Source organism: Macrosteles quadrilineatus, unplaced genomic scaffold (genome assembly GCF_028750875.1).
Source record: "Macrosteles quadrilineatus isolate MER2022 unplaced genomic scaffold, UCM_ALF_1.0 Scaffold_8__2_contigs__length_117827958, whole genome shotgun sequence".
NCBI lineage: Eukaryota > Metazoa > Arthropoda > Insecta > Hemiptera > Cicadellidae > Macrosteles > Macrosteles quadrilineatus.
Window position 1 is genome coordinate 60,026,148 of NW_026542601.1, and position 26,949 is coordinate 60,053,096.

Sequence of the window (26,949 nt, forward strand, 5' to 3'; positions counted from 1 at the left end):
AAAATTAGCAATGTCTTGAAAAGTATTTGTGGGCAATAATAACTTCTTGATTTCCGATCCAACAAAAGCAGTAGGCACATATAGCATGCAACTTCTCTGTTAGAGGGTTTTTTAGGGAGGTGTAATGTCTGAAAGTATGAATGGATACAAGTTGCGGATCAGTTAAGTGACTAAGGGCTCAGACTAAGAGATTTGTAATAAACAGAAGTTCTTTTTGAATCATTGGCCTACCAAGCGGATAAGCTTGTCTTCACATCCTAGATAACACTAACCTTGATTACAGTAATGGATTTCACTGCGGGAACCAATGTTTCATCTTTTGTTTAATAAGAGTTAACTGGAACCAGACACTAGGCAGAATATATTACCGGTATAAATTTTGTTCTAAGTAATTCATTAATCATACCACTATATTATTATTGTCGGGACCACATAAGTTTGCAGTTGAGTGAGGAGCCTATTTACCATATGCTTTTGAATGAACCAATGAGAACGGTGCGGTGTTGCCAAATCTAATAATACCAGCTGATTTGAAAATATTGCTTCGTATATTTTAATTTGCGTTGTCATCGGCGATGTGGCAACGTCGCACTAGCTTTGTCTTGTGATTGGCTGCCACCAACTGCAAACTTATGTGGTCCCGACAATAATATATAGCATATTAATTTCAACTTTTTGGTCCAAAATGTTTCAGGTCAAAACTCAAACATAATGCTGCTTTCCTGTCTATTCCAATCGGAGTGGAAAGTAATCTTAAAGGAATAATTGACCTAATCCAAATGAAAGCTTTGTACTTTGAAGGGAGTTATGGGTAAGTTTCAAACAGTTTAAAGTTCTTTTGCAATTTTAATATACCTTAAGACACACTGTATAGATCATAAACCATTACGAAAAAACTATGAAAGCAAAGATCAAATAAATATATACTTGCACAGCACAACCTCAACTCAAGTGAGGCTGCAATCTTGTGATGGAAATTAAGGAGACTATACAATTAGTTCATGGCTGTTTAATTTTATTTTTGCTGTACCAGTACTTGGTCAGTTGTAAATTTACTAATGACATTAATCTACAAAATAAAACATAAAAGTAGGCTAATGTTGTAGGCTAATTTGAAGGTAAGGTTTTGAAAAAAAATTGTTTTTAGTAGGCCTATGCTATTTACTAACTCTACACGATTTTCAGTGTAAAATTAAAATTGTAAGAAATACGCTAGATTTAAGACTAAGTAAATACTAACCACTTAAGTTTTTGGATTTCCAAAACATTCCTAGATATACTCTTTGGTTCTGGCCATTCCTGGGTATGGTCGTTGACTAGGCATCTTAGTACATATTTTCCAACTGTTCAACAGCCCCCTTTCTCCACTATCTATCATTACACTCCTCTCTTTTTCCCATCCCTCCTCACCTTTTCCTTTCACATTTTATGTTTATCTCTCGGTCTTCTCAACAACCATCCATATAGAAATTCTCTCCTCCATTTTCTTCTTCAAAACATCTTCGTCTTTCTTTGTTTGTTCTCTATCTAAACTGTCTTAACTACAGTCTCTTCAGCCTCTCTAGATCTCTTGTCAATCTTTGACTCATGGGTTCCTCATAGTTTTACTTCTAATACCTTTGGAAATTTAATTTATCCAGCTTGTATTGTTTTTAATTCTCTTTCCTGTACATTCCCGCTCCATTTTAAATAAATTTTATACAATTGATTTAAATGTGATTGCAGTGAAAACATAAGGGAAGAAGATATCCCCAAAGACATGAGATCAGAAGCGGAAGACTACAGACAAGAATTGATCGAACATGTGGCCAATGCAGATGATCAACTTGGCGAGATGTTCCTATGTAATTGTGCATGTTTTTTCCATGTTTTAACCTAACACACTTTTTTGAGAATTCAAAATAACATTTTTATTTTAAAGGATGTTTTTTTTTTAGAGAAAGCTATGAAACAGTTAGTGTTCCACCTTTTGTTCAAACAGTGTTTCCTCTTGTATATTAAAATTAAGATAGAGATGAATAAACAGAATAAATAAGACTAATTTTTGTTAGGAGTAATAGAATTGGTTTCTTGCTGACATCGAATTCCACGCTTTACAAGAATATGATTGTAAAGAAAAACTTGTTCAGTAGGAATAAGTTAATGATCATGTCGTTGTTCACAACCACAATCTTTATAGTTCCTCTAACAATAGTTTTCATGCGTAACCCTGACATCTATGAGCTATCAAAAGCTAATAATTTGTCATGAAGTTTGTGTAAATTATTTCCTATATTAGCTGTAACCCGCGGGCTTTGCCCCGTTTAACTTATTAATTTTCAAGATTATCTCGTTCGCATGGCTCAATCACGTCCTGGTTGAAGTTTGTTCGCTACGCTCACTCACCTTTAGGTTGGAGCTCGTTCGCTGCGCTCACTTGCCTTCAGGTTAGCTCGTTCGCTACGCTAACTCTCCTCCAGGTTGAAGTTCGTTCGCTACGCTCACTCACCTTTTGGTTGCAAATTAGCTGTTGTCATAAATGTAAAAGAAATAATAGTGCTGCACCCTGTTGGTAATCCTTGTAACTTTAATGCTATTGAACATCATAGAACAGAACCAACTTGTTTAATTGAAACAGCTGTTAAGATTCAATAATTCCATTTCTCATAAGGTTAACATGGGAAACCCCAGAGCCACTGGGGCGGAGCCCGAAAGGATTTTTGAAATAAGAATATGCCTATATGTTAATCGGGAATGTGAGCTATCATCATGCCAAATTTCAGCCCAATCCGACCAGTATTTTTCGCGTTCACTTGTCACAAACATACATCCATACATCCATACATCAATACATCCAAACTTTCTCATTTATAATATTAGTAGGATTACAAATGTGCTTCCTTCTTTTTTTTTTAATTTGAAAGATGAAATGCAGATTCTTTAAGAGATCAAAACTTTTCACATGTACATTGTGTTGGAATAAGATGCACTAGTAGAAAGCAAAGAAGATTTAAATTTAATCATTGGATTGTATATATCTTAGCTTCTATTATGAGTGTTGGAGTGATTTTTATTGGCTTGTGTAACCATATCACTCAAAGTAACAAAGATAACATGGTGTAGCTGAGAAAACGCCTAGTGAGAAGGAAATCATGGATGGTGTGAGGAGGGCTTGTCTGAAACGTAACTTCACTCCTGTGATGGTTGGTAGCGCACTCAAGAACAAGGGAGTACAGCCCCTGCTAGATGGAGTACTGCAATACTTACCCAACCCTGGGGAAGTGGAAAACTTTGCACTGAAGGAGACTTCAAAAGAGTGAGTAATAAGCTTGGCTTACCTTATTATTGTCACTCAACGATATCAATATTCAAGGGCTATTCAAAAAATAAAGAACCCTTCCATCTGACCCCGTAGATGCGCACTTGATTTTATCTTGAATTATGGTAGCTGATCATTGGGCTTTTTATGAATGGTCCTGGATAATGAAACAACTTGTCTTAATCAGTAGCAACGGTAAACAAGGCATCTCACTTTCTACTCCCATCTCTCACTCAAATTCGGGTTCTACCTAGGCAGTGTCCTCATCTCTTGGTAAATTGTAGTAATAATGAGTAGAGCCACTTTGCCTCCTCGGTGTATGTCCTGACTGTCCTACCATTACAGCAATGTTATACTCTGCCCACTTTTGAAATATTGAAGTTTAAAATATGCGCCACAAATTATTGAAAATCCCACTATTTGTGAGGTGCAGTGTTGCAGTTCGTAATACAATTATGCTGACCAAAAACTTAAACCTATAAGGATTTATTTTCAAGTGTTAGAATAGTAAGTATGAAACAAGTGACATTGTCAGAAAATCATATTTGTGGGTATTGTACAGTTATGTGAACTTTTTTTTATGTTAAGGATAAAAATTAATTCTTAATCTTTTTTTGTATAAATTTAGTTATTACTTTTAAAAGTAAGAAGATAAATTGCACTTTTTAAAGGGTTTCAAAATACTAGTTTTAAAAATTTGACCAAATTTTCAGTTCAGAACCACAAAAGGTGCTGATGAACCCAGCTCGTGATGGCAAGGCTCCGTTCATGTCACTGGCCTTCAAGCTGGAGGCCGGACGCTTCGGTCAGCTGACCTACATGCGTTGCTACCAAGGCAAGCTCGTCAAGGGAGATCAGCTGTTCAATGTCAGGACTAATAAGAAGGTTTGATATTATCTGTGATTCTTATCTGTGATAGGTTAGTGTTAGTGGCTTTGGAAGTCCTACTTTTATGTGTTTATATCATCTGAATTAAATGACCTTGGTCCCTTGTATTGAATGCAATTTTTAACTGATCTTGTTTCATTAAAAAATGATCTCTCAAAAACTACTAATCTTTTTTTAAGCTTAAGCCAGTTACAAGTAATATATCACCATATGATTCAAGCTTAAGTATGATCAGATTTGCTTGTTTTAATCTATATCTATCTATCTATATATTAATAGGCAAGCATGTTTCTTTAAAACCTTTTTTCTCAGCTTGTGGGCATCACAGGAAAATTCTTTGCATACTGTTAGAAAGATATTTTTCTGTAGGTGTGCAGAATCCCTTTAAAATTAAAATAGGCTCAGAAATAAGCACAAGAAATGAATTTGAAATTTGGAAAAAATTAACATGAGCTTTATGGGTTTCCATGCTGGTGACGAAATAACAACGAAATATAAACAGAAAATCAAAACAAATTGAAGAAACTCCAATCACATGTTTTATTTACAGTGTGGGGTGAAAAAGAGAAGTCTGTACATTACAAATTTTTGGTCGAGTTTCGACCACTGGACGACCTCTAGTATATATAAAAGGCAAAGCCCTCACTGACTGACTGACTCACTCACTCACTCATCACTAATTCTCTTACTTCCCATTTACCTAGGAGGCTGAAATTTGGTACACTGATTCTTTAGGCATTAAATAGGAAAACTAAGTTGTTTTTATTCTGATCGGACTCTCGGGCTCCGCTCCAGTGGCTCTGGAGTTTCCCATTTTAACCTTATGAGTACTCATATTTAAATGGAATTAATGAATCTTAACAGCTGTTTCAATTAAACAAGTTGGTTCTGTTCTATGATGTTCAATAGCATTAAAGTTACAAAGATTACCAACAGGGTGCAGCACTATTATTTTTTTTTAATTTATGACAACAGCTAATTTGCAACCAAAAGGTGAGTGAGCGTAGCGAACGAACTTTAACCAGGACGTGATTGAGCCATGCGAACGAGATCACTTATGAAGTAAAATGGGCCAAAGCCCGCGGGTACAGCTAGTTATCTATATATTAATAGACAAGCATTTATCTTTCAACATTTTTTTCTCATCTCGTGTGCATCGTAGGGAAAATCTACGCATACTCTTGATATTTTCCTGTAGATGTGCAGAATCCCTTTATAAATTAAAATAGGCTCAAAAGTAAGCACAAAAAATAATTTTAAATTTGAAAAAAATTAACACGGGCCATAGGGGCTGTTATGTTGGTGCCGAAATAACAATGACATATAAACAGAAAATCAAAACAAACTAAAGAAATTCCAATCACATGTTTTATTTACAGCGTGGGGTGAAGTCTGTACATTGCATATTTTTGGTCGAGTTTTCGACCACTGGACGACCTCTAGTCTATATATTAATAGGCAAGCATTTTTATTTAAAACCTTTTTTCTCAGCTCCTTTGCATCGCAGGGAAAATCTACACATACTGATGGATTATTTATTTATTACTTGCTACAGCACATAATACAATGAATTTACAATACAAAACTGCATAAGCCTTATAAAAAGCGTTTCATATAATACCAACTGTATTTTCCATCTTTATCTTGATCTTGAGTCAGTGTGAACTTTTAAATATGTACAAAAATATATTTCCTACTAGTAACAAATTTGGCTTATAACTATTTAACATAATTACAGTATAAACATTTTAAATATTGAAAAAAAACAAATAAAATTAAAAAAATAAGAACAAGTATAAATATGCAAGGAGTCTTCCTTAAAATTATTTAACATGAGTATTATACTTTCAGATTACAAACATTCAACAAATAAATAAAACTAGTGCACCTGTTGCTCGGATTCGAGCAATTGCAAAGTATTACAGGTGTTATTTCAAAACGAATAACAGTCATAATTATTCCCGATGACTTAAAAGAGTAAACTCAAAGATAATGTATTCAATCACTCCATTCCAGTTATCGAAACTGAAAACGAACGCTCTTGTGTGTATCATGTGTTTACTAAGAACAGCCGTAATTAATACAAATTATTCATCTGTTTAAGTAAACAAAATCATTTTTTCATAAGAAATACATTGGGATTTTGATGGCCTGTGGGGCAAAGCCCGAGGACTTTTATTACAGGAATTGGTGAAAGGGGGTGTCAACACAACAAATACTTAATTTTGACTCATCGTTTGTAATAATCCGTCCATTATTAACGGAGGAGTAGTGTTTTGTAGAAATCCCCTTCACGTATTATATATAAGGATAAATATCCAACAAGGAATAATAAAAGCTGAAACAAACTTTATAACATGCAACAAAACAGGAACAGATGTGCAAAATCCCTTCATAAATTAAAATAGAATCAAAAATAAGCACAAAAAATGACTTTAAAATTTTACAAAATTAACATGGACCTTATGGGTTACCATGCTGGTGAGGAAATAATAATGCAATATACACAGCAAATCAAAACAAATGGAAATTCCAATCGCATATTTTGTTTACAGCATAAGGTGAAAATAGAGAAGTCTAAATGTACAAAAGGGAATTGCGGAGCCATATAATAGAAAACTAGTGGTCGTCCAGTGGTGGAACAGGGTGAGGGTGATATCCCCCCAGAGCGGGTTCATTTTTTGGACTCGAATAACCTTCTAGAGCTGGTTTATTCCTTGGACTTGAATAGCCCCCCAGAGCGGGTTCAGTCTTTGGCCTTGAATAACCTTCTAGAGCTTGTTCATTCCTTGGACTTGAATAGCCCCCCAGAGCGGGTTCAGTCTTTGGACTTGAATGTCTGGACTAAGACTCGAGGCACCCTCAGAAATTCAGAGAGCAGTCTTCTGCAGTTCTTTTTCATAGAATCCGCCTATAATTTCCTCGCCATTTTGATCGGCGATCCTATAAGTAACCGGTCTAGTGTTTAGAATTCGTGCTATTGTAAATATCTCCGAAGTCCAGTTTTGTTTATATTTATTCGCAAACACGTCTTTTTTCGTCGTGATACGAACTCTATCACCGAGGTCGAACTTGCTGTTTTTACGAACTTTGTGTTCGCGCTCAATGTACATTTTTAATAGATCAGCCTCGTTATCTTTGTTGACCTCAACTGGTCTCATTTTAATAGTGTGGTGATAATCGTGTTGGTTATACTCATCTGTGACTTCTTGTAGTATATCGTACCACTTGTGGGATTGTCGGACATGGAATTTCACTTTAAGTTTCTCATTCAGTGTCCTATGATATCTTTCAATTATTGCGGACTTCTCTTCACTCTCTGTATGGTATAGTTTGATATTATGCCTCCTCAACATGTTGTTGAACGGTTTGTTTTTAAACTCTGTACCTTTGTCGGTATGTAAAAGCTTCGGTGCTTCATGACCATCACTGTTTGCTCTTTTTATAATCTTCTCGAAAGCCGTTGTCAACTCTGCCCCGTCTTTTTTCTTTAAAGGTTCGGACCAAACGAATTTGCTAAATGTATCTATGACATTTAAAATGTACTTGTACCACTTGTTCTCCCTAGCGTACTGCTTCATTATTAGTAAATCTGCAGCCCACAAATCGTCGATACCCTTGGTGACTATTCGGCGTTTAATGAACTTTTTAATAACCGGCCTGTGCAACTCCTTGGCTTCTAGGTAAAGTAATTTGTCATAAAAATCAGTTAGAGCTAGGGCAACGAGCCATACTCGAGCTTCAGAGACTGCAGAGGAACACCAGGCCGGGCTTTTAGCTGATTCGATCAGACATGCCTCCCATAGAGAATCTGAAACCCCCAATGAACGCCACGTTAGGCTTTTAGCTGCAGGCACACCTCACATAGAACCTCAGAGACATCTGATGAACGTAACATTCTAGTACCAGCCAACACAAGTAGAACTGCGTCACATAGAACTGCTGAAACACCTGAAGAGTACCAATAGTTGAATTGCATCACAAAGAGCCGCTTAAATGTCTGATGAACAGCATCAGGCTGGGGTGGTGGCCAACAGTAACAGAACGACTTTACAAAGAGCTGCACAAGCACAAGAGGAAACTCCTGTTATTATACAGGAAAGACAACGACGGAGATAAGACTTCATGAGTATGATGTGGAGCCTATTTAATGGTATAGTTTTTCGATAAGATCCGTTCATTGATTATATCAATCACAGTTTTTTTGTATAGGCAGAATGAGCCAAACATGTAGATATTGTGATACAGTAAAATGGGAGCTAATAGGGATGTGTTGTTCAAATGGAAAAGTAAGGCTTACTTTACCTGCTGAGCCAATTGAGCCACTAAAGACCCTTGTCGTTGGAGAAACAGCAGAATCCAGGTGTTTTTATACTAAATTTGGAAATATAACTCATGCTTCCAAATGACCTCATTTGGTACTTTTGGCCAAGTTGTATAACATGACTATCCCACAACGTTCACTGTGCAGGGGCAAATATAACATAGAATTGGCTTATTACTCCCACAACCCGATCAGCCTCATGGCTTCCTACAAATATTCTTCATTGGTGGTCGACAAGCTGAGGCTATAAGGTGCTGTGACAACATCCTAAAACATAGTACAAAGCCTTCAACGCATTTTTTATGGCAACAATATTTTAATTGCGTCCTTTAAAACCGCATTAGATCAGTGGCCGTCAGATGGTTTTAAAGCCATTATGCGTGCTGACTGCTGTCCAGCTGGGGAGCATGAGTGATGATTCGACGCTTCGACTGTTGATGAAGTGGCAGTGGTCATTGTTGGCAATAAGTTTCACTCACGAGATATTGTGCTGTGCCAAAGAGATGACACTTTTGGTTAGAGTATCTGAAACTCATTGCTTCTATGATGTTTTGCAATACCTTCCATGTTTTAGAGTGATCAGGAAAGCTACCATTTCAACATTCAACAGAGTAATCCCACAACCAAGCATCCTACAACTAAAAAGCGACTGCAATACAGTTTTATGTGTCATAATGGTTTGTCAAAACCACTTCAACCCAATCATTCACTACAGATAACGGTTTAGTCGGTTTATTGTAGACATGTGTGCTAGAATTGAAATACCAACAATGAAACAGTATGCTCTAATGATCTTGGTCAAATAGTGATGGAAAGTGTACAAAGATATATCCCAGATAGATTATGACTGAGATATAGCTATAATGGGTACCCTTTGTACAGAAAGTGATCAACAAATTACGGTGGACATTATCTATATATATAAAAGGCAAAGCCCTCACTGACTCACTGACTGACTGACTCACTCACTCATCACTAATTCTCTTACTTCCCATTTACCTAGGAGGCTGAAATTTGGTACACTGATTCTTTAGGCATTAAATAGGAAAACTAAGTTGTTTTTATTTTGATCGGACTCTCGGGCTCCGCCCCAGTGGCTCTGGAGTTTCCCATGTTAACCTTATGAGTACTCATATTTAAATGGAATTAATGAATCTGTTAATGAGCTGTTTCAATTAAACAATTTGGTTCTGTTCTATGATGTTCAATAGCATTAAAGTTACAAGGATTACCAACAGGGTGCAGCACTATTATTTTTTTTTTAATTTTTGACAACAGCTAATTTGCAACCAAAAGGTGAGTGAGCGTAGCGAACGAACTTCAACCTGGAGGCGAGTTAGCGTAGCGAACGAGCTAACCTGAAGGCAAGTGAGCGCAGCGAACGAGCTCCAACGTAAAGATGAGTGAGCGTAGCGAACGAACTTAAACCAGGACGTGCGAACGAGCTCACTTATGAAGTTAAACGGGGCAAAGCCCGCGGGTACAGCTAGTTCTCAAATAAATGTATCAGGATGAGGATCTGTGGATATTGACAACTGTTGGATTGTACCATACAACCCAGTTTTGACAAAAATTTTCAACGCCCATATTAACATGGAGTACTGCAGTTCAGTGAAGAGCATAAAATACATATGCAAATATGTAAACAAGGGAAGCGACCAAGCTGTTGAGGGAAGCTGCACCAGAGATGAGGTAACTCTTTACCAATCAGGACGTTACTTGAGTTGTAATGAGGCAGAATGGTGTATCTTTGGGTTTCTAGTTCATGAAATCCCACTGTTACTTATCCGAGTGTTCACTTTGAGAACTTCCAGAGGGTTTACTTCAACGACAACAGCCTACATTACGTTTTACAAAACCCAAGAGATACTAAATTTACTGCATTTTTTGAGCTGTGTACTAATGATGAATTTGCTAGGACCCTTTTTTGCAATGAAGTACCCCACTACTACACCTGGAACGCTCACGAAAAGAGTTCCAGCGTTGCGGTATTGGCTTTCCAGTGGAGAATCAGCCTGATTTAAAGTATTCAGAAGCGCTAGGACGAGTACCACGGCCGTTAACTTCGAGTGCTACTGTTTACGTATGCTACCGTACTTCAAAGTGTATGTGGTCCTACTTGCTTTGATGACTCAAGAACTGTTGAAAGCCATACATACAATCCATATAGAGAAGTGTGTGAAGTCCATTCTTTGCTCGATCGTGATGACTGCTGTGAATCCACAATACGTGATGCTGTTCTGACTCGCTCTCCACAATGTATCAACGTGAGTCAACGTGAGCCACATCAACGTGATCCTGGCGAGCACCTGTGGGCTGTCAAACCCCTTACAACTTTGAAAAACCCTTAAAGACAACATGGCTGAAGACATATTGGTGTGTTTTCATTGAGAAGTTCCAGGTACACTCTATAATGAGGTAGTTTACAATGAAGTGTTACTGGCAATTATATGTCTGGTTTCGACGATGTGTGGTAGAGATTTGAGTTCATTTGGCCTTCCCACACCTCAACTAGAGGTCAATGTCAATACAGAAGTTCCAGGTACACTTTATAATGAGGTAGTTTACAATGATGCGTTACTGGCAATTGCATCTCTAGTTTCAACTATGTGTGGTAGAGATTTGAGTTCATTTGGCCTTCCCACACCTCAACAAGAGGTCAATGTCAATACAGAAGTTCTCAAAGAGATGCCATACAATACTACTGACCTACAGAACCATGTTTTAGGAAATTTACCGGAACTTTCACCGGAACAACTTGATGTGTTCTGTTTTGTTGCAAACAGAATTGCTCAGCAAAAAGGAACCATAGTTTTCTTGGATGCACCAGGTGGTACTGGTAAGACTTTTCTAACAAATTTGCTGTTGGCAGGCGTAAGAAGAAAAGACCAAATTGCTCTTGCTGTTGCGTCATCTGGAATTGCGTCAACGCTTCTAGAAGGCGGTCGTACAGCAGCTTTCAAACCACCTCTCAAGTTGAATTCTGGTGATGCTGTTACCTGTAATATAAGGAAAATTCTGATCGTGGGGGAAAGCTCTTAGATGCTGCAAACTTTTGGTATGGGATGAGTGCACCATGTCACACAAACGTGCACTAGAAGTTCTCGATTTGACACTTAAAGCTGCCATAAACCGTTAGGACTTAATGGGAGGGTTGGTTGTTTTATTGGCTGTAGATTTCAGGCAAACCCTTCCAGTAATTCTTCGAGGAGCACCTGCAGACGAAATAAGTACCTGCATTAAAAAGTCTGCTTTGTGGAGTTACGTTGAGGAAAATAATTTGATGCAGAACATGAGAGAGATTCTTCAAAACGAACACGATGCTGAATTGTTTTTTTTCCAATTTATTAAACATCGGAAATTGACAGATACCTGTTGATAGCCAACAAAGAATCTCATTTCCTCTAAACTATGCCAACATGGTTGATTCATCGGAGAAACTAATACTTAAAGTTCATTAGTTACCATCAGTTGCTGAGAATCATTTGTCCAGTGAATGGTTGTGTGAAAGAGCTGTACTTGCTCCCAAAAATTACACTGGTAATACAATCAACAGCAAGATAGTTACAGCAATTCCAGGTGGCACATCAGAGTATCTGTCTATTGACACTGTGTTAGAAGAGGATGCAGCCGTTCAAAATCTAGTATAGTTTCTCAACACCTTGGAGTTTCCAGATGTCCCTCCTCACAAAATTGAATTCAAAGTGGGGAACCTGTAATGCTACTGAGTAACTTGGAACCTCCACGACTCTGCAATGGTGTCCGACTTATCGTTACTTCGTTTAAACAAAACGTTATTGAAGCCCAGGCTTGTGCAAAAAGCTATATAGTTTTCATACCAAGAATTCCAATCATTCCAACAGACTTAGCGTTTACATTTAAACGGCTTCAATTTCCAATGAAGATTACCTCTGCCATGATAATAAATAAAGCACAAGACCAAACTCTTTAAGTAGCCGGTTTACATCTAGAAAACTTCTTGATTAGCATTGTATTTGTTATTTTAAGTGTTACAAGACGTTTCTTTTATTTACTTACTGTACATCTAGAAAATCAATATTTTTCTTATGGCCAACTGTACGCGGCATGCTCACGTGTATCGTGCAGCAGAGATTTGTACACATACACACCAGACAACAAAGCTGAAAACATTGTTTATAAAAACGTTCTGTAATAATTGCTGCAAAGTAATCTCAACCCCATTGTAATCTGAAACTGCACAAATTAAAAGCCTTTTGAACCAACCACTCTTTCATTTAACTGTTAGCTACCCCAGAATTTGGTACATTTACCTCCGCACTTAAATTCAATATCGCCCGCAGTGAAGTGGGGGTATTTTAGCTAGCTTCAAAGAGCGAATTTGAAAATTGAAAATCCTAACTATACCAGTATTGATTTATTGTATGGATTCAATTAGTAAGCCCCCAAAACTGTGATCATAATAATTAAAATTTAAGAATGTTAAAAGTGATATAGTTTCTTAACTAGGCTATGCTATTTCTTGTTTTACAAGAGAATAAAAATTGTTTATAGTTCTAGAGTTAAGGAAGCGAAAAATTCAGCAATGTTAATAAGATAGCTGCCGCTCTCAACACTTGCATAGCGGCATGGGAGCTGGTCAACGAGTACAGAAAACCCATTTATCGCTCAGGAAATCAATACACTAACAAGTTGGACTGAGTGGGTGAAAACCATATCCTGGGATTAGTGAAAGGTTTTAGGGACTCCGAAAGTTGGGATATCAATGGTCTGTCATGCTCTATTCGTAAGGGCACAGTTGATGGATAATCATGCCACCGACTAAACTTGTTAACCTCTGCTTGACTAAGGGAATCTTTCCTGACAGCCTAAAGATAGCTAGGACTATCCTCATATTCAAGAAGGCTGATCCCTCTTACACGACAAATTATAGACCTATCTCTATCTTGCCAGTCTTCTCTGAGATGCTGGAGACCAAAAGATAATTGTTGACATATTTTGAAAACAACCAACCATTCCCAAATGATCATCTAGGCTTTAGACACATCCTCTGCTCTCTTGAAACTTATCGGTGCTATTACAGATGCTTTCGAGGATAACGAGTCGGTCCTTTTGAGACTCTGTGACCTGAGCAAGGCCTTTGATGTGGTTTCACATCACATACTGTTGGCCAAGCTAACGAGGCACGGTATTGGAGGCACAGTTTTGAACACCTTAAGCAGCACCTCAGTAGCTACTTGACAGACCGAAAGCAGCTAGTTCTGGTGAACGTAAATGGGTAAACCTTATTGTTTGCTGACGATACCACCCTGTTCATTAGGGAAAGACCATTGAGCGATTGATAGATCTACAAAAAACGCTGCATACACTCGTATTTGAAAAATATTACGTATATATAGCAATTATTGTTAGATCTACAAAAAACGCTGCATACACACGGATTTGAAAAAAATTACGTTTATATAGCGATTATTGTTAGATCTACAAAAAACGCTGCATACACACAGTTAGATTAGGCTAAGTTAGGTTAGGTTAAGACAGGTTACGATAAGTTAGGTTAAGTTAGGCTAGGCCAAGTTAGGTTAGGAAAATCCGGCAATGCCTTACACTTATCTTTACATACTTAGCTAGTTACACTTTCGCATCAGCTATCTTATATGGCGTAGGTTAGGAAAATCCAGCAACGCCTTACACTTATCTTTACATACTTAGCTAGTTACACTTTCGCATCAGCTATCTTATATGGCATTGCCGGATTTTCCTAACCTAACTTGGCCTAGCCTAACTTAACCTAACTTATCGTAACCTGTCTTAACCTAACCTAACTTAGCCTAATCTAACTGTGTGTATGCAGCGTTTTTTGTAGATCTAACAATAATCACTATATAAACGTAATTTTTTTCAAATCCGTGTGTATGCAGCGTTTTTTGTAGATCTAACAATAATTGCTATATATACGTAATATTTTTCAAATACGAGTGTATGCAGCGTTTTTTGTAGATCTATCAATCGCTCAATGGTCTTTCCCTAATGAACAGGGTGGTATCGTCAGCAAACAATAAGGTTTACCCATTTACGTTCACCAGAACTAGCTGCTTTCGGTCTGTCAAGTAGCTACTGAGGTGCTGCTTAAGGTGTTCAAAACTGTGCCTCCAATACCGTGCCTCGTTAGCTTGGCCAACAGTATGTGATGTGAAACCACATCAAAGGCCTTGCTCAGGTCACAGAGTCTCAAAAGGACCGACTCGTTATCCTCGAAAGCATCTGTAATAGCACCGATAAGTTTCAAGAGAGCAGAGGATGTGTCTAAAGCCTAGATGATCATTTGGGAATGGTTGGTTGTTTTCAAAATATGTCAACAATTATCTTTTGGTCTCCAGCATCTCAGAGAAGACTGGCAAGATAGAGATAGGTCTATAATTTGTCGTGTAAGAGGGATCAGCCTTCTTGAATATGAGGATAGTCCTAGCTATCTTTAGGCTGTCAGGAAAGATTCCCTTAGTCAAGCAGAGGTTAACAAGTTTAGTCGGTGGCATGATTATCCATCAACTGTGCCCTTACGAATAGAGCATGACAGACCATTGATATCCCAACTTTCGGAGTCCCTAAAACCTTTCACTAATCCCAGGATATGGTTTTCACCCACTCAGTCCAACTTGTTAGTGTATTGATTTCCTGAGCGATAAATGGGTTTTCTGTACTCGTTGACCAGCTCCCATGCCGCTATGCAAGTGTTGAGAGCGGCAGCTATCTTATTAACATTGCTGAATTTTTCGCTTCCTTAACTCTAGAACTATAAACAATTTTTATTCTCTTGTAAAACAAGAAATAGCATAGCCTAGTTAAGAAACTATATCACTTTTAACATTCTTAAATTTTAATTATTATGATCACAGTTTTGGGGGCTTACTAATTGAATCCATACAATAAATCAATACTGGTATAGTTAGGATTTTCAATTTTCAAATTCGCTCTTTGAAGCTAGCTAAAATACCCCCACTTCACTGCGGGCGATATTGAATTTAAGTGCGGAGGTAAATGTACCAAATTCTGGGGTAGCTAACAGTTAAATGAAAGAGTGGTTGGTTCAAAAGGCTTTTAATTTGTGCAGTTTCAGATTACAATGGGGTTGAGATTACTTTGCAGCAATTATTACAGAACGTTTTTATAAACAATGTTTTCAGCTTTGTTGTCTGGTGTGTATGTGTACAAATCTCTGCTGCACGATACACGTGAGCATGCCGCGTACAGTTGGCCATAAGAAAAATATTGATTTTCTAGATGTACAGTAAGTAAATAAAAGAAACGTCTTGTAACACTTAAAATAACAAATACAATGCTAATCAAGAAGTTTTCTAGATGTAAACCGGCTACTTAAAGAGTTTGGTCTTGTGCTTTATTTATTATCATGGCAGAGGTAATCTTCATTGGAAATTGAAGCCGTTTAAATGTAAACGCTAAGTCTGTTGGAATGATTGGAATTCTTGGTATGAAAACTATATAGCTTTTTGCACAAGCCTGGGCTTCAATAACGTTTTGTTTAAACGAAGTAACGATAAGTCGGACACCATTGCAGAGTCGTGGAGGTTCCAAGTTACTCAGTAGCATTACAGGTTCCCCACTTTGAATTCAATTTTGTGAGGAGGGACATCTGGAAACTCCAAGGTGTTGAGAAACTATACTAGATTTTGAACGGCTGCATCCTCTTCTAACACAGTGTCAATAGACAGATACTCTGATGTGCCACCTGGAATTGCTGTAACTATCTTGCTGTTGATTGTATTACCAGTGTAATTTTTGGGAGCAAGTACAGCTCTTTCACACAACCATTCACTGGACAAATGATTCTCAGCAACTGATGGTAACTAATGAACTTTAAGTATTAGTTTCTCCGATGAATCAACCATGTTGGCATAGTTTAGAGGAAATGAGATTCTTTGTTGGCTATCAACAGGTATCTGTCAATTTCCGATGTTTAATAAATTGGAAAAAAAACAATTCAGCATCGTGTTCGTTTTGAAGAATCTCTCTCATGTTCTGCATCAAATTATTTTCCTCAACGTAACTCCACAAAGCAGACTTTTTAATGCAGGTACTTATTTCGTCTGCAGGTGCTCCTCGAGGAATTACTGGAAGGGTTTGCCTGAAATCTACAGCCAATAAAACAACCAACCCTCCCATTAAGTCCTAACGGTTTATGGCAGCTTTAAGTGTCAAATCGAGAACTTCTAGTGCACGTTTGTGTGACATGGTGCACTCATCCCATACCAAAAGTTTGCAGCATCTAAGAGCTTTCCCCCACGATCAGAATTTTCCTTATATTACAGGTAACAGCATCACCAGAATTCAACTTGAGAGGTGGTTTGAAAGCTGCTGTACGACCGCCTTCTAGAAGCGTTGACGCAATTCCAGATGACGCAACAGCAAGAGCAATTTGGTCTTTTCTTCTTACGCCTGCCAACAGCCAATTTGTTAGAAAAGTCTTACCAGTACCACCTGGTGCATCCAAGAAAACTATGGTTCCTTTTTGCTGAGCAATTCTGTTTGCAACAAAACAGAACACATCAAGTTGTTCCGGTGAAAGTTCCGGTAAATTTCCTAAAACATGGTTCTGTAGGTCAGTAGTATTGTATGGCATCTCTTTGAGAACTTCTGTATTGACATTGACCTCTTGTTGAGGTGTGGGAAGGCCAAATGAACTCAAATCTCTACCACACATAGTTGAAACTAGAGATGCAATTGCCAGTAACGCATCATTGTAAACTACCTCATTATAAAGTGTACCTGGAACTTCTGTATTGACATTGACCTCTAGTTGAGGTGTGGGAAGGCCAAATGAACTCAAATCTCTACCACACATCGTCGAAACCAGACATATAATTGCCAGTAACACTTCATTGTAAACTACCTCATTATAGAGTGTACCTGGAACTTCTCAATGAAAACACACCAATATGTCTTCAGCCATGTCGTCTTTAAGGGTTTTTCAAAGTTGTAAGGGGTTTGACAGCCCACAGGTGCTCGCCAGGATCACGTTGATGTGGCTCACGTTGACTCACGTTGATACATTGTGGAGAGCGAGTCAGAACAGCATCACGTATTGTGGATTCACAGCAGTCATCACGATCGAGCAAAGAATGGACTTCACACACTTCTCTATATGGATTGTATGTATGGCTTTCAACAGTTCTTGAGTCATCAAAGCAAGTAGGACCACATACACTTTGAAGTACGGTAGCATACGTAAACAGTAGCACTCGAAGTTAACGGCCGTGGTACTCGTCCTAGCGCTTCTGAATACTTTAAATCAGGCTGATTCTCCACTGGAAAGCCAATACCGCAACGCTGGAACTCTTTTCGTGAAGCGTTCCAGGTGTAGTAGTGGGGTACTTCATTGCAAAAAAGGGTCCTAGCAAATTCATCATTAGTACACAGCTCAAAAAATGCAGTAAATTTAGTATCTCTTGGGTTTTGTAAAACGTAATGTAGGCTGTTGTCGTTGAAGTAAACCCTCTGGAAGTTCTCAAAGTGAACACTCGGATAAGTAACAGTGGGATTTCATGAACTAGAAACCCAAAGATACACCATTCTGCCTCATTACAACTCAAGTAACGTCCTGATTGGTAAAGAGTTACCTCATCTCTGGTGCAGCTTCCCTCAACAGCTTGGTCGCTTCCCTTGTTTACATATTTGCATATGTATTTTATGCTCTTCACTGAACTGCAGTACTCCATGTTAATATGGGCGTTGAAAATTTTTGTCAAAACTGGGTTGTATGGTACAATCCAACAGTTGTCAATATCCACAGATCCTCATCCTGATACATTTATTTGAGAATAATGTCCACCGTAATTTGTTGATCACTTTCTGTACAAAGGGTACCCATTATAGCTATATCTCAGTCATAATCTATCTGGGATATATCTTTGTACACTTTCCATCACTATTTGACCAAGATCATTAGAGCATGCTGTTTCATTGTTGGTATTTCAATTCTAGCACACATGTCTACAATAAACCGACTAAACCGTTATCTGTAGTGAATGATTGGGTTGAAGTGGTTTTGACAAACCATTATGACACATAAAACTGTATTGCAGTCGCTTTTTAGTTGTAGGATGCTTGGTTGTGGGATTACTCTGTTGAATGTTGAAATGGTAGCTTTCCTGATCACTCTAAAACATGGAAGGTATTGCAAAACATCATAGAAGCAATGAGTTTCAGATACTCTAACCAAAAGTGTCATCTCTTTGGCACAGCACAATATCTCGTGAGTGAAACTTATTGCCAACAATGACCACTGCCACTTCATCAACAGTCGAAGCGTCGAATCATCACTCATGCTCCCCAGCTGGACAGCAGTCAGCACGCATAATGGCTTTAAAACCATCTGACGGCCACTGATCTAATGCGGTTTTAAAGGACGCAATTAAAATATTGTTGCCATAAAAAATGCGTTGAAGGCTTTGTACTATGTTTTAGGATGTTGTCACAGCACCTTATAGCCTCAGCTTGTCGACCACCAATGAAGAATATTTGTAGGAAGCCATGAGGCTGATCGGGTTGTGGGAGTAATAAGCCAATTCTATGTTATATTTGCCCCTGCACAGTGAACGTTGTGGGATAGTCATGTTATACAACTTGGCCAAAAGTACCAAATGAGGTCATTTGGAAGCATGAGTTATATTTCCAAATTTAGTATAAAAACACCTGGATTCTGCTGTTTCTCCAACGACAAGGGTCTTTAGTGGCTCAATTGGCTCAGCAGGTAAAGTAAGCCTTACTTTTCCATTTGAACAACACATCCCTATTAGCTCCCATTTTACTGTATCACAATATCTACATGTTTGGCTCATTCTGCCTATACAAAAAAACTGTGATTGATATAATCAATGAACGGATCTTATCGAAAAACTATACCATTAAATAGGCTCCACATCATACTCATGAAGTCTTATCTCCGTCGTTGTCTTTCCTGTATAATAACAGGAGTTTCCTCTTGTGCTTGTGCAGCTCTTTGTAAAGTCGTTCTGTTACTGTTGGCCACCACCCCAGCCTGATGCTGTTCATCAGACATTTAAGCGGCTCTTTGTGATGCAATTCAACTATTGGTACTCTTCAGGTGTTTCAGCAGTTCTATGTGACGCAGTTCTACTTGTGTTGGCTGGTACTAGAATGTTACGTTCATCAGATGTCTCTGAGGTTCTATGTGAGGTGTGCCTGCAGCTAAAAGCCTAACGTGGCGTTCATTGGGGGTTTCAGATTCTCTATGGGAGGCATGTCTGATCGAATCAGCTAAAAGCCCGGCCTGGTGTTCCTCTGCAGTCTCTGAAGCTCGAGTATGGCTCGTTGCCCTAGCTCTAACTGATTTTTATGACAAATTACTTTACCTAGAAGCCAAGGAGTTGCACAGGCCGGTTATTAAAAAGTTCATTAAACGCCGAATAGTCACCAAGGGTATCGACGATTTGTGGGCTGCAGATTTACTAATAATGAAGCAGTACGCTAGGGAGAACAAGTGGTACAAGTACATTTTAAATGTCATAGATACATTTAGCAAATTCGTTTGGTCCGAACCTTTAAAGAAAAAAGACGGGGCAGAGTTGACAACGGCTTTCGAGAAGATTATAAAAAGAGCAAACAGTGATGGTCATGAAGCACCGAAGCTTTTACATACCGACAAAGGTACAGAGTTTAAAAACAAACCGTTCAACAACATGTTGAGGAGGCATAATATCAAACTATACCATACAGAGAGTGAAGAGAAGTCCGCAATAATTGAAAGATATCATAGGACACTGAATGAGAAACTTAAAGTGAAATTCCATGTCCGACAATCCCACAAGTGGTACGATATACTACAAGAAGTCACAGATGAGTATAACCAACACGATTATCACCACACTATTAAAATGAGACCAGTTGAGGTCAACAAAGATAACGAGGCTGATCTATTAAAAATGTACATTGAGCGCGAACACAAAGTTCGTAAAAACAGCAAGTTCGACCTCGGTGATAGAGTTCGTATCACGACGAAAAAAGACGTGTTTGCGAATAAATATAAACAAAACTGGACTTCGGAGATATTTACAATAGCACGAATTCTAAACACTAGACCGGTTACTTATAGGATCGCCGATCAAAATGGCGAGGAAATTATAGGCGGATTCTATGAAAAAGAACTGCAGAAGACTGCTCTCTGAATTTCTGAGGGTGCCTCGAGTCTTAGTCCAGACATTCAAGTCCAAAGACTGAACCCGCTCTGGGGGGCTATTCAAGTCCAAGGAATGAACAAGCTCTAGAAGGTTATTCAAGTCCAAAGACTGAACCCGCTCTGGGGGGCTATTCAAGTCCAAGGAATAAACCAGCTCTAGAAGGTTATTCGAGTCCAAAAAATGAACCCGCTCTGGGGGGATATCACCCTCACCCTGCGCTCGAACAGACCTTTACATAACTACTGGTAAGACCTAGGCCCGGGACCGATTTACTTTTTTATTTTTATGTCCCCAGAGGCCAAAAACACCCTTCGTTCAAAATTGTATATATCTATATATATATGTGTCCGTCCGGACGATAACTTGAGTTATTTTTGTCCGCTTTTTATAAAATTTGGTTTGAAGGTGTAATGCGGAATAAACTTGAATGAGTTCGGGAACCAGCATGATCGGACCATGGGAACGGAGTTTAACGGGGGGTTTTATGGGGTAAAATGGGGTTTTCTCATTTTTTACCCTTAAAACACACAATTTATCAATTTTTATCCAGACCTTTTATAGAGCTTAAAAAAACAAATCAAAAGTGTTTTTGTACGGTGATTGGTTACGGAGAAAATTAAAAAAATTTTTAATTTAAAATTCCCATGTTATTCTTATAGAGAATATTTTAAAATGTTGAAGTTGGCTTATTTATGGATTTATTTTGATCAAACTTGGCGGATTTATTTATTTTATACTAAGCTATTGATATTTAATAAAAAAACACACTTTATTAGTTTCCCTGTTGCAGCTAATCTAGGCACTCGTTAAACATAAATGTTAATTTAATAGATTAATTGAAAATCAATCCAGGCAGATAGAAATTTGCTTGGTCGGCAGGTATTTATCCTAGAAAGAAATAACTTACATAAAATTTGATTCACATAGGTATTCCATGTTTAGGACCAATCAGTTTCTGAGTGATTTCACAAACTTAACAAAATTGTTTGCTTTAGGTTCGCATTCCACGGCTGGTTAGATTACACTCAAATCAAATGGAAGACGTAAATGAAGTGTATGCTGGTGACATATTTGCTGTGTTTGGAGTAGACTGTGCTAGCGGAGACAGCTTTGTGACTGATCCAAAACTGCAACTTACAATGGTATGATTCAATATAGTTATTTTTTAAACATTTATATTATGAATCTTTCTAATCTGAAATAGATAGAAAAAATTACAAGGGTAATTTTATTTTAAGTAATTACACTGTACAAATTAGTGTTATTTAACTAACTAATAACTCTGAAACTACCTTGTGAATGTCCTACTTATAGCTATATGGGCTATTAATCAACAGTCCTGTCTAAGGAACATGTCGACCTTAGTCAGTGACAAGACTACAAGATCGCGCCTCTCATTCTACAGTACACTCTATCTCTATTCATACAGGGCTTAAAATACCTACCTTCGTATGGTCGTCATTTCAGTTAAAAGTATTAACACGTTCGCTGCTACGGACGTTCCGGAACGTAAAACGGGCCACGGCGCCAGGAGCTAGGAACGTTCTGGAACGTCGCCATTCATTGATGTTTAACGTTACCATGGATCAGCCAGCTCTTCACGAGCGCCCTATATTTCTTTGCAGCTCGTGGGGACGTACTTTTCTGACAATAAAAAATATAGGTAGTTTCCAAAAATCACCACCAGGGTCGTTTAGAACAGGGGTATGTCCCACCTCTTTCCTGCTAGATAGCGACACTACTTTACCGACTGCAACCTGGGTAGTGCTGCTATCTATCAGAATCACTTAGTACTATGTCCATAGCCAGTTTTATTGCAGAACATTGCCATCCAGTACAACTACTGTTGTTTTTACAGTAATTCAGTGTACCGGCAGCAATGTTTACGCAGCGGCGAGCGTTAGTTCAGCTCCTGGTGCCGTCCCGGCATCTAGCGGTCAGCAGCGAACGTGTTAAAGTGCTTATGTGTGCTATATTAGGTACCTTTTATTATTACCATCCCACCTGTCTAGATAACTCTGAAAGTGTTGAAGTTGGTATAGTATTCACACTGGTGGTAGGATACTCTTTTTACTGACATTTGAATTTATGAATATTAACCAACTTAAACATTGTTTTCTCAACTGCAGGAGTCCATTTTTGTGCCTGATCCGGTAATATCAATGTCGATCAACCCAGTTAACTCCAAAGACCGAGACAACTTTGCCAAGGCTGTCCAGAGGTTTACAAAGGAAGATCCGACGTTCCAGTACGCTTACGACCCTGATGTAAAGGAGACACTAGTATCTGGGATGGGCGAGTTGCATTTGGAGATTTATGCTCAGGTAAGTTGATCAAGAAATACTTCAATTAATTTTTTGAAAGCTAATCGATTTACTTGTGTAGCATGATTATTTGACTTGTTCATGTATCAATCACTATGAGGTACATCTGATTGTTTTCAATCCATTTTTTAGAGGATGGAGCGAGAGTACAACTGTCCCGTCGTGTTGGGTAAGCCGAAGGTAGCGTTCAGAGAAACATTGGTCGCCCCATTCAAGTTTGACTACTTTCACAAGAAGCAACATGGTGGCCAGGGACAGTACGCAAGGGTGATCGGCATACTGGAGGTGAGCATCAGGGCTACAGTCCTAAAGGCTAATTAATTTGAAGTAATCTCTTTAGAAACAACAATTATTTACTCTATGCAATTAATTGATCTTAAGCTTATATCAGGTTGGTTGTTGTACGATACCCTTTTAATGTAGAGTAGAAACGTGAATACTGATTACATAATTAATTGTTTTGAGAAACCCTTTCACAATTCATAATTAAATACTTTTATTTAACAACATTTGAATGCTCTGTTACTAAATTTTCAAAGAGTGTTATTTTTTCATGAGTGTTTTTTTTTCAGCTATGTTGATCTCTTTTCTCACATTTCTTATCTTTGAAGAAATCCTGCACTATCCACCTCACAACCTCCGGCTTGAACAGCTCGCTTGAAAATCTTCTCGCCATTGCTATTTCCCTAGGCGATTTCCTATCCAGGGTATAGGGAGTTGTCCTGTTGATCCGCCTAACGGAATATTCCCTGGGAAGTGGGTGTTCAGGAGGACTTCATGGGTTTCTTCCATACCCGCTGTATGTTTCCCGTCCTCCCGTATTAATGAGTCCAGAGGATTTGGCACCTCTCTTTGTAGCGCTTTTTGCAATCTAGCTGCTTTTGGAAGGTTTTTTTTATCCCCTCACAGAACTGCCTCCAGGTTATCCTTTTACTTTTTCTTATCTCTGAGTTATACTCCGTTAGGGCTCTTGAGTAGTTAGCCCATTCCCTTGTTCTTTTTGTGGTGTTGAAGAGTTTCCGGAGTTTAAACCTCATCTTACTTAACCTCTCGTTCCTTAGTGAAACTCCTTAGCCAACTGAACTACCATGCCACTGTCAGCTGAACGGTTCAATTACACAACGACACTAGTGTTCTTAGGTTAGATTTGACATACTACTTGAGATCCAGTGGGCTAAAAGCACGACTATCTTGCGCTGAAATGATGTAACGGGCTACAGACTTAGGTCGTTGTCAATGGGTTAACTACTACTTCTTAAAAGTCCCTACTCCTTAATCAGTCATCTGGCTTCCCATTAAAATACAACTTTTAATTTGTAATGTAAATGAAGAAAGGTAAACAAATATAAATTTAATATGCTTCTGACTTGTGTTACAGCCACTCCCTCCTCACCAGAACACTGTTATCGAGTTCAAAGACGAAACCAGTGGACCAAACCTACCTAAAGTCTACGTGCCATCTGTGAAGAAAGGATTTGAATTCATGTGTCAAAAAGGTTTGTTAATTGTTACCCATTACTTTATGTCTTGAAATCAGATGTGACTAAAGTTGTCCCATGATAATTGTCATGAGGGGCTGGTAGGGTGTCAGATTACGAAAAATGTCAGATTTTCAAGATAGGGTTTTCCTTATGCATTTGGAACAGAATAAAAGCACGTTGAAGTCAACAAGAAGTACCAAACAGTACATGTAATTTATTAAAAATAGATTACCCAATGATATGCAATGTACATGCAGTATAATGCAGGGAAGTGGGATTGAATCCCACTTCCCTGCAGGCTTGGTTGATAACACTGATAAGTGACTGTTGGCAGCGTGTCAGACTACGTAGTCTGTAGGCTTACAAAGAGTCTGAATATCAAGGGACAACTGTATTTTATTCATAATTTGCCTCCAGGATTGATTAATTGACAAAAATAAGGTTACTAACCTGTGGTTAATCAATCCTATATCGTGGATGATTATTTTCGGGGCTAAAACCCCGTTGTCAAATCCTTTTCTCATCAATTGTCAAACATAATCTTGCACTTGCCGTTGTCAAAATTACTCCATATACAAACACGCAAAGAAACAAAAATTTTCAAAAATATACAAACGCTTGAGGCCGGCCAAGGTCAAAACTAGACTGCCAAACAATTTACGAGAAAAGTATTTGGAAATGGGGTTTTAACCTCATAACTAGTCATCCTTGACAAAATATAAGATTGATTGATGACATGTTCATGTTAGTAACCTATTTATTTTTATTTTAGTTGCTTAATTTTTAGGAAACTGTTGAATTTGATTCATGATTGATTAGGTATCAATATCATAGTCATTATTAATTTTTTTAAAGTTTTTTTTTTTAAGTTACAGTTATAAATACAACAACAAACAACAGCATTCTTGAGGATAGTGCATATTTTTTCAGACATATCAAAAAGTATATAGCCTATTCTAAAAAACTGGCAAGGGTTTCAAAACTACACGTTGATTATAAAATCCTAAAACTTTATAGAAATTGCCAAAAAATAGGGTTAGAGTTTTCCAGGGACGAACATTTATTGGTATTTAGCATCTTTCAGGAGTAAACGAATAAAACTTGTAGCTGAAGCCAACAAAGGTAAGTTGATGTGCATTTGAGTTTGATGATGCTACTGATATTTCCAGGCTGGCTGTCTGGCAACAAGTTGGCTGGTTTAAGGATGAGACTACAAGACGGAGCTCATCACTCTGTTGACTCCAGTGACTTAGCCTTCAACTTGGCTACACAAGGAGCTCTCAGGCAAGGTAAAGTACTCAGTGTGTAGACAAACTATTTATATGTTTGATAGTTCTAATATTAAATGCTACTGTGATTAGTAAAATAATTTATTTTGACAAAAAAAATCCCTCTTTTTTTAAACGGTTCAAATATAAAGAAAAAACAATTTAACCGTTTTACTTTGCAGCGTTTGAGGAGGCTACATGGCAAATTCTAGAGCCCATCATGATGGTGGAGGTTAATGCCCCCACAGAGTTCCAGGGCTCTGTTATCTCTCTTATCAACAAAAGGAGTGGAATCATGCTTGACCAAGAAGGTGTTCTGGATTGGTTCTCTATTTATGCTGAGGTTAGTTGTGAATACACTTATAAATACAATTTTAATATATCCTGTTTTTATTTACTTTAGTAGACATTCAAACCAAGATAATTTGTTGGAAAAGTGTAATAAATGATTAACGATGCAAACTTACACATTAAGAAGAGTTCATTTTTGAGTTTTCAAGCTCTAAACAATTTCCAGATCACAAGTGGTTAACATGACAACCAAGATAGAATTGCAAACGTTTTGTCTATGAAGAGTCCCAAAAATGTTAAATGATAATTGGAAAAGGGGACTTGCAGCGCTGACTGGCAAAGGTGGTGTGTCTAGTGCAGTGCTGCCCCATCAACTTTTTAAATTTATATTTTCTTTGTTTAGGTACCTCTTAACAACATGTTTGGGTTTGTGGGAGAGCTACGGTCTATTACCCAAGGAAAGGGCGAGTTCAGCATGGAATACTCCAGGTATTCCCCAGCCAGTGTTGAGGTCCAGGACAAGATAATACAGGCACACCAGGAGAGCATGGGAATAAGTCCTGTTCAGGAGAAGAAGCGAAAGAACTAATTGTACTTTGTTACCAAATGTGTATATATTATGGAACTGTATATAAATGTAAATAGGCTACATTAAATTTGTTGTACAGATTGCTTTGTTTCTCAACATTGAATATTCCTACTTGTTATCCATATCTTGCAGGGGCGGGCTGAATCCACAAATCGCTATAATTGTGCACCGCAATAAGTTGTTTTATTGATAGACCTTAAGAGCCAAGTACCTGATAAATGCATGTAGTGTGCCAAACAATTCATCCTCGGGAAAATGACTCCCTTACAAGATTTCTAAGTGTTGTCCTTCA

The 26,949-nt window shown here is 38.1% G+C and overlaps 1 protein-coding gene across 1 annotated transcript in view; it reads left to right on the forward strand.

Annotated features, from left to right (window-relative positions):
• LOC128999803 (elongation factor G, mitochondrial) overlaps positions 1-26,740 on the forward strand; it is a 30,408-nt gene extending 3,668 nt beyond the window's left edge. Inside the window, exons 5-15 of the mRNA XM_054426485.1 lie at positions 695-811; positions 1,726-1,844; positions 3,103-3,295; positions 4,012-4,183; positions 21,700-21,846; positions 22,834-23,028; positions 23,161-23,313; positions 24,407-24,524; positions 25,679-25,798; positions 25,960-26,120; positions 26,472-26,740. Coding sequence (XP_054282460.1) covers positions 695-811; positions 1,726-1,844; positions 3,103-3,295; positions 4,012-4,183; positions 21,700-21,846; positions 22,834-23,028; positions 23,161-23,313; positions 24,407-24,524; positions 25,679-25,798; positions 25,960-26,120; positions 26,472-26,657 — 1,681 coding nt within the window. The 3' untranslated portion in view covers positions 26,658-26,740. The remainder of the gene's footprint in view (positions 1-694; positions 812-1,725; positions 1,845-3,102; positions 3,296-4,011; positions 4,184-21,699; positions 21,847-22,833; positions 23,029-23,160; positions 23,314-24,406; positions 24,525-25,678; positions 25,799-25,959; positions 26,121-26,471) is intronic.
• The last annotated feature ends 209 nt before the right edge of the window (positions 26,741-26,949 follow it).